The sequence below is a fragment of the Annulohypoxylon truncatum genome, assembly GCF_022578515.1.
Source record: "Annulohypoxylon truncatum strain CBS 140777 unplaced genomic scaffold F4807scaffold_41, whole genome shotgun sequence".
In the NCBI taxonomy this organism is placed as follows: domain Eukaryota; kingdom Fungi; phylum Ascomycota; class Sordariomycetes; order Xylariales; family Hypoxylaceae; genus Annulohypoxylon; species Annulohypoxylon truncatum.
The window spans coordinates 79,861-89,436 of NW_025953827.1; the positions used below are offsets into that span (position 1 = coordinate 79,861).

Consider the following 9,576-nt stretch of genomic DNA (forward strand, 5'->3'; position numbering starts at 1 on the left):
TCGTTTGAACAACGTACCGCGTGGATAAAGCAGCTGATCGGCGATTCGTCTCCCTGGCCACGTTCTTATCAAACGAATAAGTCAGGTAACGAGTTATATGTATGTCTCTCTACGCTGAGAAGGAAGCGGCAACTTGGTGTTCGTTTGCCGTGTAGTCCCGGTTGAGGATTGGGGATTATGTGTTTCGTCGTTGCTACCTTTCGTCTCCGTTCGGTAAAAAAGTGCTGTGGTTGTAATGTTTTTCCTTGACCTTGCACCAAATTTAAAAGGGGAGAGGCTTAGATGCACATGCAGATGCGGGTGCAGCAGCTTTGGGCACCAGTAATCTTTAGTTTCCTGCTTGTCCTTGTCTGCGTCCTCTGGATCTTTCTCCTTTACCGTCCCAAACCCGCTACGATTTGGTATACTTGAAAGCCGTAGCTCTAACCGGAGTCGTGGGAGTTGTGGGCTCAAAAATCCAGATCCGAACTCAAATTATTCGTAGATATTATGTGGCGGGATCGCAATCCGAGACGACAGAGCAGACGGCGACTTCCAAAAGGCGATACGGACGTTTCGTCTTCGCGTATCGGTTACCTTTCAACGACCTAAAACTAGAGGGGGTTGACAAATTGACAACTGTAGGTTTGGATCCAATAAAAGATTGATCTCGACAGCCCACAAAAACGATATGCGAAGTTAAGACTATGCCCCTTTCACCGGCGCTGAGCCGAGCTTAATCGTTGGACTCGGCTAGCAATTGAGTTAGGAGATTTGTTAGCTAACGCTGCGCAACGCCTGGGGAACGCGTTGCAATTAGATGTTGGCCAACTGGCAAAGGGAAAAGAAAAGAAGAAGAAAAAGTTGGAGGGTCAAAAAGGTGAAATGTGAAAATTGGTATTAATTAGGGAGCTTGAGGCGTATACACCGTCTCCCAATTGTTTTGTTGCTTGGTTGCGTACAACTCTTGAGATACCTAAACGCAAGGTATTCAGAGGGATGTCAGATTGCGCGACAAAAACTAGAAAGCCCTTCGCCTGGATAAAGGCAGGCCAGGAGGGTGGTGGACGACGTGATGGGCGACAGGCGACGAGGAAGAGGGAAGGGGAAAAAAGGGCCCCAAAACCAAACCCGTCAAGCGTCCAAGTGAAATTGAGCATCAATTGGGACAATGTGGGTAGGGATTACCTTGAGAGGGAAATTGGAAGATGGCCAAGATGGAGACGCCAGCAGGGGTAGTTCTTGTTACACCCAATGTATTGCACCAAGCTGGTCGCAGAACGCGACTTCTGTCTCTCTTTGGCGTGTTTCTTCCGCTTTATTAGAGGGGAATACTAACACCGGACTAACCGCAAACAGATCCTAAGTGGGGTACAAGGCGCCGCGATACGGGAGCTTTGTGGGGGAAACTATTTGCCATTAACCAAATTAGGTAGTTACCACGACGGATAGACGGCCAAAAGCCAGAGTAGCACAAAGGTCTCCAAGCGGCCCAAGCTCAAGGTACTTCATAATGTGCGTACCCACCACCTAATGACGATAAAATCATCCATTTTCATGCAGGTACAATACGATATATGTAGCATGTACCACAAGCAGCACAAGCACACAAGACAGCCATTAGGTACGGCTACATTCACCGAAAGCCTGGGCAGTCGGTTACCCAAACTTTGCTAAAAGCTTCACGTTGTTATACGTACCTACATACAGCAGTGCTTGTTTTTCAAACCTCATCTATGACATTGACTTTGCTTCTATTCTTCTACATCGACTGCTCGCTAGATATTATTGTTGGATAGATGCAATATTCCAGGCAAGGCATATCGACGCTTAACAATGGTCTTTTGGTTTTTAACTCCTTCGACACCTTCTGCATTTAAATATCTGCTATTAACACTAACCCATACTACACATATCCCACCAATGACGGACAATTACTTCGCTTTCTAGTCACTAATAGAGACTCACATATGACCTACCAGAGTTCGGCTTGTTTATTTTGTTATGCGGTTAGAACCACTAGTTCTTATGTGGTATTCTTAAGTGAAGACGCGAGAAATCGAATTACGTTTCCTCATTGCTGCATGCAGGAGGAGTGCAGGAGGACTCGTTCCTTTGATATTCGGTGATCCATCGTACCAGGATACCCGAGTCTACCTACGTAGGCATTATTCAGCCACTTACAGCTAACGTACGTTATGCATCTGTTGGAAGCTCGTCTGACATCTCAGGATTTTCTTTTGATGGATTCTCATCTGGCTTCTAGGCAAATTCAGACGACGAGGGCAAACATCAATGGCAATACGAGATGCATTCCTCTTTACCAAGCAAGTAACTCAAGTGATCTAGCTGGTCTAAACCAGCAATTACGTAGCTCGAACAATACATCTCAATATCAAGGTCTCTGTTCGTCAGTCGTTTACAACAAAATACGTTAACCAATATCAGTCTCTGGGCTTCTATACCAATTCTTATCGCCGACTGAATACCGAGGTAAGTGAGGTGAGTAACCAACCCACGAGTCATGTTAAAAAGACCTCGTCCCGAAATTGTTTGTCGTTTCCAGCTGCAAGGATCTTCCCTTAGAGATCCGTCCCGCTGCCGGCTTTTTTATTTAAACGTGTGGCGTTCACGAATCGCAAGGATGACGAACTGATAATTCTGTGTGTTCGTTTAACATCTCCCGAGTCCCGGCTAGGAGAGACCGAATTTTGAACGGGAAAAAAACAACGACGGGGAACTTGAAACGGCAGGGGTTATAGATGCCGGGGTCTAAAATAAGAGGTGTCCATTCCGTAAACAGTCGTTTCTTTCTTCCTTATGTACCAACATCCATGATTGATCGGACTGAGATCACATCATCGTATATTATTCATTACCATCTTCCATTTGTATTCCCATCGCCTTCTTCTCCCCAGCTATGGTTTTCAATATCAACAATGCAAGGCTGAACCTTGTGAGTATCTAATATGTATGACTTTTATTCTTCTACCCAGCCTTAATCCGACTTGAGTTGTCATGCATTGGAAGTATGAAAATATTTTCCACATAATACCCACCTTCTATCAACACAGATTGCAGGGTCTTATTCAAGCGCGTCGGTTTTCTCATGATCGCAGCCACTTGCGGCGGGTCGTGATTATGGCCTGCTCTGTTTTGTTTTGGAAGGACACGTCGTTTAGGGATTGTATGGCCCATGAAAACCGCGGTTATAACGAATCAAGAAAAGGAAATTCCTCTCAGCCAAGTTCCGGTAAGGCTGAGGCGCTAATCCAATAAACAGGATTTGAGACGCGGCATTTACAACCAACATCGAGCCTAGCTCAAAAGACAAGTCGTGAAAATCAGCTCGTGCTTACCATCCAGACAGCCAGACTTACCTACATACCAAAGTGATTCCATTCCAGCTTTCAGCTTTAATAGTATATGACATATTCCCGAGGTCCACCAGGCTAGTAGGCTGAGAAGATCAGATCTTCTCGCATGAACGTCGGAGATGACCTTTCATGGGTAAGGACAGGGATCAGAGAAATAATCCTATGTTTATTAGCGTTCCACGAATGGTCTATCAAGCGGTTAACCGAAACGAGATCAAGACCCAAGAGAGCTCAGACCTCTCACCATTAGCGTATGGCATTTTTATCCGCCTGAAGATCGACCTTTCTGTCATCGCTCATACGGCCAGTCAAATCATGATGATTATGTTATCAAGGGACCCCCTTCACGCGCATGAAACATTACGGGAGCACACGAGGCCTTGATAGTTTGTGTAACGATACTTCAGAATTCAGATGGTCAACAACATCGAGATATCCGTAAAATTGAATTGTACCTAGGTCCAAGTAGGTGCCCAATGCTAGGAGATTTATATAATTACCTACGTAACTACAATTCTCGGCCAACTAAGAAAAAAATAGAGGAGACCTGGGTGAGTTTATACATGCTCTGCTCTGCGAGCAAGCGTCGATCTCAGAACACTCAGTTATGTAAGTATTTAGATGAAACTTCACTGGGTATCTACATATGTGCGCCGGAAATTTCAACCGAGCTGCAACAGCTCCTAGGTACTACCTTGATTCGATGTCTCGAGGATATATTAGTACGTAATAACCTTCAAGAAGCCGCCCCTTAAAGATCCTTAATAGCGGAAACGTTCAAAAATATATTAGTGTGGAGGTTCGACGAGGAATCTGGCTGTCTCCAATGATCATCCGGAGAATACGAATCGCTTGGGAGATCAATCTGATCAATCTGATCAACCTGATACACATTAATAGTATCTTCACCACCGCGCCTTCGAAGACGATCATCCGTACCTAATCTGATCTACTTCCCATACCTATCTTCCTAATTGTTATTTATTGAACATGCTATAGGGCTAGGTAGGTATCTAGGTACGAAACGTGCAGAAGAGCCGGCAATTACGACATTATTAATAGACTGTTCGTCTTTTTCATCTAAAGCAAAACCATGATAGCGAGCAAGATTGAAAAGGTCTATGCTATCATACCCATACAGACCACCTACATAGAGTACTCAATTCTAGCAGGAATTGTCTCGGAACTTGCGTCGTGTATAAACAACGCTCATCCTACATACCCAGGCATGCATTTGTAGAGTGGTATTACAACGTCATTAATTATGTAGCCCGCGAAAAAAAACCATAATTCTCGACCTGAGAATATACGCCGGCTTTCCCTTACAATTAAATGTCGTTATAATTTGGTGCGCTCATATAGCTGGTGACGGCAGACGTTATGCCCGTTAAAGTTGATGTTAGATCTTGCATATCCGCTGCGGGAACGGAATGACGAGCACTCGTAACGTCCCGGTGGATGGTCTAGTGCTGCCTCGTAGCATGCCACGCATGATTCCGTGTATCTCCGATTTCTTCTAAAGGAACGGGTTACATAAAGGAGCCCTCGACAACTTGGGGAGGTATGTAACAACGCGGGCCGAGAAAAACAAAGACTCGGGTAGGATATCACAAAGGGCTAAAGCTCTCGTCGCTCAGGAGGCCTGGATTTAAGGAGCGGAGTGCCAAAGTTGTACCTTTCTACACTGATTAGTTTGCCTAATTTGCAAGCTTTGTCGAATACGCTTAGGTACCATATAACTAAGCGCCCTATGGACATTTTCCCTCCGGGCATTGCAACTCCGGTGGGGAAGAGAAGAAAGACTATTGCAAAGGCTTGAGCATAGCGCCACTTGTTAAAAAGGTCCTTATTGGTTTCATATATATGGTCTCTTTAACGACCTTTCATTATTGCAAACTAAGTCCTCGTTGACTCACCTCCTTTGTGTAACAAATCAATTGTTCGCTTCCGTGCTACATGATAGTATAGGCATCGACAGTGTCCAAGAACAACCTACCTAGGTAGGTAGATGGACCTAAGGTAGAAATGACAATATAGCCGAAGATTCATCTGCGTAGAGCTACGATACGGAGATGTCTTGAAGATACCGTGCAGCATGGAACACGGTCAACACACTGAGCTCTAATACGGATAGTTCTTCAGGGGATTCGTTGATTGATATACTCCTAACTCACAGCTTAATGGATATAGCCCATGTATCCAACGCGACCGCAAGCACCGTTAATACGGCGCCGTATCCCACCAATATTCCCATCGTGGCGGTTGGGCCAACGTCTAACGTAGGTACGGTCATGTTAACCAATCCCGTCAACAAATTTGCCGCCAGGAAAATGGCTAATCCGTTCCTATTGAATGATCGTAGAACCCTACTCGTGGCCGTCTCGTACGCCTCGTGCTCTGTCTTGATATCCGTAGCGTTATGAAACGACGGGAAGAAAACAGTCTCGATAACGCAACATGCGAATAACTGCGCCGAATTGAACGCCGCAATCCATAGGATATAGGGCAGATTAGCTAATCGCCGAGACACGTCTAATCCCAAACCGTAGGAGTAATCCGTGGCGAAGAAATACAGAACCGTCCAGATAGAGGTCCACGCGGCCATGGTCAGGAGAAGGGTGGTCCGCTGAGTGCCGGTGCTAGTTCCGCTTCGCGGGTTAATGCTCCTGGGTAGCACAAACATGCCGGTGTCCTGGCCGGCTAAGAAGATGGCAAGATATCCGCAAAAGCTGCAGATACCCTCTCTGTTCATGGAAAAGAGACCGGTTCGCGGCGCGACGAGGATAAAGGCTTTCAAACCTGTGCTTTCAAGCACAACTTGGTAGATAACCCCGAGTATGATAGCTAGCGCCGCGTAAGATGGGATAATCTTCAGCGCCGACTGGAAAAGAGCGACGAAAGGAGGAAGAAACCCCAGGGTAAAGAAGAAGTTCCAATGGACACCGTATTCAGTCACGTGCTCCGCGTAGTCGAGACCTTTGACGCTTATAAGGCGGGCGATTCCAAGAACTAGCAAAGGAAGCGAGTGCCGCATAGAGTAGATGAGCCTCTGCAGCAATGGTGTCGTTCGGCCCTCGGCTCTCTCTTTTAGAACTGGGCGCGCGGCGACTATGCCGGCGGAGTAGACGAAGGAACCGACGCCCACGTCCATCAGCGAGGTGCCCCAGGTCTCGACCTTCGCAAATCTACGAGGGAACAACCTAAAGTCTACCGCCAGTATCGCCAAGCACGTAGTGACCAACATGGACCCTCGATAGGTTGTCAAGAAGGGCTTGGTAGATAGGACGCCGAGCGCGCCGGCGGATTTTTGGGTTTGCGCATTAGGAGGGAGCTTGGGCTTTTTTTTCGAGACGGCGGGATTCGGTGGGAGCGCGTAGACGAATATGGCGGGAACGAGGATCAAACCCCAAAGCAAAAAAGTCGAATTCGCATAGAGCGTGATTGCAAGCAACACAGCTACTACGTTAAGGAGGAAATCAACTAGGAAGCATAGGGGTTTATACGGTTTGAAAAAGGACTGGCGCGACTGTAAAATAGACCACAGGGCGAAGGCAATCTGAACGAATAGCTCGAGTCAGTCGGCGGCACTTAAGATGGATGGATACTTGAAGTTTCACATACAGGTCCTACGGTGACTACGTTATTGATCTCGGTGACCGAACCTCCTGTTAAGTTGGACACGAAATCCTCCTTCATCTGCTTGTAACTCGTCGCATTGGAACCCATTTTCCCCGGCGCAAGGTACGGGAACGAACATGGAAATAAGATTGAAGATAATTCGGGTAGGATGGACTACGGGAAACAGATTGGCATCGCGACGGTAGAGGGAGTTCTGAACAGATATCAATTCGATATGTGATATGGATATGATATGTTGTCCCAAAAAAAAAAAAGACAGCTTGAGGTTATCGGCCTGTAACCTTGTAACTTGCGACGAGTTGGGGTCAATGGGTTAGCCAATCATACGCGGCGGGACCCTGTTTAGTCATTGCCTAGATGAGATCATATTATTATGTCATCATGTGGTTTGCAAAATACCATGTAAACCTGATCTCATATAAATTCATATATGTCCTTAAGTGACATGTAAATAAGGAATACTTTACCCCTTTTTAAACAGATGCTTCGACAGGTCAACATTGATAAACCAGTGTCAGACAACTCTTTCCAAGGAGCAAACGCTCCTAATTACCTATTCTACTTGATATGAATTGTATAAATTACTTGAATTTCACTTCATATAAATCGTGGCAATGAAAAAAGAGATCCTTTGTTATAGCCCTCTCCCTAAAGAAAAGTCGACCCCTTATTCTTCTTTACTCAGCTGAGATCATCAATTACTCATCCTAGTCGAAGCAAACGACAAGAAACTTAGCCTCTCTTTATCTTCTCGGGTATAGTAGTCGCCTAAAGCTACCCCATCGGAAGAGAATTATGTGATTGACGGACATTGGCTTTCGCCACAAATTTACAAACACTATGAGACCTATGTTGTTGTATGCCTGACGTAGTCGCAATTAATATGCATTGCCCCTTTGATTTAACGGCCCGCGCCTCTTTCCTAAAAGATAGAAAGGAGAAGACACAAAAAGGCTTTGTGCTCTTGATCTATTCATAGCAAAATACTCTTAAGGCAAGCCCCGCGGCGGGATGTTGACCATACTTCTGGGCCGAACAACTTTGCAAACCTCAAAACTTCTCAGAGAAACGATTATAGTCTGATACTCGGTTCATTACTTGCATTTGATACCTTCTAGTCATCATACCAGATCCAATGACAAGCGATGTGAACGTTTCGAGGCGCCCGAGTCTCGAGCCCATATGGACTAACTACCGGAGCCACGGCAGTTTGCCTAATACGGTCTACCGGCCAACTCCTATAAACGCAAGTCTGTCTCCGTCGCCGCTATCTCCCAAAAGTCTCCCAGGTCCTAGCCCGGTTCATCCTGCCTCGTATGATAAATCGATGCGGAAGCAAGATCGAGCCCTTGTCGACAGTTTCGATCAGAGGACACGACACGTGGTGAACACAGCACCTCTGACCCCCATCGATGAGTATTCGCCGTCACCCTTAGTTGCGAGGCTCGAAAAGATTAGCATCCTGCCACCGATGAGCATCTCTCATGGCTTACCAACGCCTGCCTCGCCCAGTATTCCTCCCCGGAGAGACAGCTTGAACGCCTTAGAGCGATCTGGGTCGCTAAGTGGCATGTCCGGACCTCAAGATAGGAGCCCCGGTTACTACACTCGGGATGTGTCGCCGGTATCTCCGCGAAGGAATTCAGTCTCGGGGGTTCATGACCAACTCCGGAGTTGGGGACACGTTTACTACGGCAACGCTAAGACGGCCGACGCATTCATTATTGCCAGATCTCTGCGCCGCCGTAGCAGCGGCTCTCCAACGGAGGTTACGAGACCAGCGGGAGCATCCATGAAAAATCGGTTGACCGTTCGCGCCATCGTGCGACCTCGCGCTCTTGATAGACCGTCATTTTTGATCCAACGCAATTTCGATATAGACGAGCTTCGGGCGACGATACCGGACCCGCCACCGCAATCTCAAATCAGCGGAAGTCCAAACGAGTGGCGGCGTCCTAGTCTCCCGTCGATACTATCCAGCGGCACCCCACCCCCGGCGCAACCAAGGTCAAGGCGTTCTAGTAGCGTTCGGTCGGGAGCGCTGTTACGATCAGGCACCGGCAGCATAGACCTCGACAGCTTAGTCCGAGACGCGAGAGCGGTACCTGTCCGTGAGTATTTTCAACCCTAGCACTTATTCCTAGGTACTGGTGCTAACAATATACACCCACGCAGATCTCAAATACGTGCGCGCGTACCTACCCGTCGTTGCGGCATTATTAGTGTCCGGCCACATTCACGAGGGAGATGTCGTCTACTTACCGATGCCACATGCCGAATCGTGGCCGCAGACGGCCCAGTACGTGTATACAGGACAGGGCGAGCTGACGGAAGCGATCAAGGAGAACATATTGTATCTAGCTGGGAAGGTTTAATTATCTTGTAGGTATCTGTTATTATCCTCTGTGTACATGATCTCCTTCTTGTTTCTACTTGGATGGAAGGTGGGTTTACGGGAGCAATGGGAGTATGCAGGTTCCAGTCCATGAATGTAGATGGCTTGAGCTGGAAGAAACATGATGGAGGAAAGGGATTCAATAGGTACATAATATTTAATAGGAATTATGCGTATATTTTCAAA

The 9,576-nt window shown here is 46.8% G+C and overlaps 2 protein-coding genes across 2 annotated transcripts; one reads left to right on the top strand and one right to left on the bottom strand.

Annotated features, from left to right (window-relative positions):
* Window positions 1-5,215: 5,215 nt before the first annotated feature.
* Window positions 5,216-7,310, bottom strand: F4807DRAFT_442364 (GPI-anchored wall transfer protein 1). The gene is made up of 2 exons (XM_047999466.1): window positions 6,978-7,310; window positions 5,216-6,912 (listed from the first exon to the last, which is right to left on the bottom strand). Exons 1-2 carry the CDS (start codon window positions 7,080-7,082, stop codon window positions 5,527-5,529), a joined length of 1,491 nt encoding a protein of 496 aa, XP_047850120.1. The 5' UTR covers window positions 7,083-7,310; the 3' UTR covers window positions 5,216-5,526.
* Window positions 7,311-7,471: 161 nt separating this feature from the next.
* Window positions 7,472-9,576, top strand: F4807DRAFT_442365 (uncharacterized protein). Its single transcript, XM_047999467.1, has 2 exons — window positions 7,472-9,106; window positions 9,171-9,576. Exons 1-2 carry the CDS (start codon window positions 8,131-8,133, stop codon window positions 9,368-9,370), a joined length of 1,176 nt encoding a protein of 391 aa, XP_047850121.1. The 5' UTR covers window positions 7,472-8,130; the 3' UTR covers window positions 9,371-9,576.

Bases quoted from the DNA above. Each gene is read 5' to 3' on its own strand.
- F4807DRAFT_442364 (XM_047999466.1), bottom strand. From the start codon at position 7,082: ATGGGTTCCAATGCGACGAGTTACAAGCAGATGAAGGAGGATTTCGTG. The intron at 6,913-6,977 runs GTATGTGAAACT...CTATTCGTTCAG, and splicing joins ACGTAGTCACCGTAGGACCT to ATTGCCTTCGCCCTGTGGTC.
- F4807DRAFT_442365 (XM_047999467.1), top strand. From the start codon at position 8,131: ATGACAAGCGATGTGAACGTTTCGAGGCGCCCGAGTCTCGAGCCCATA. The intron at 9,107-9,170 runs GTGAGTATTTTC...ACACCCACGCAG, and splicing joins CGCGAGAGCGGTACCTGTCC to ATCTCAAATACGTGCGCGCG.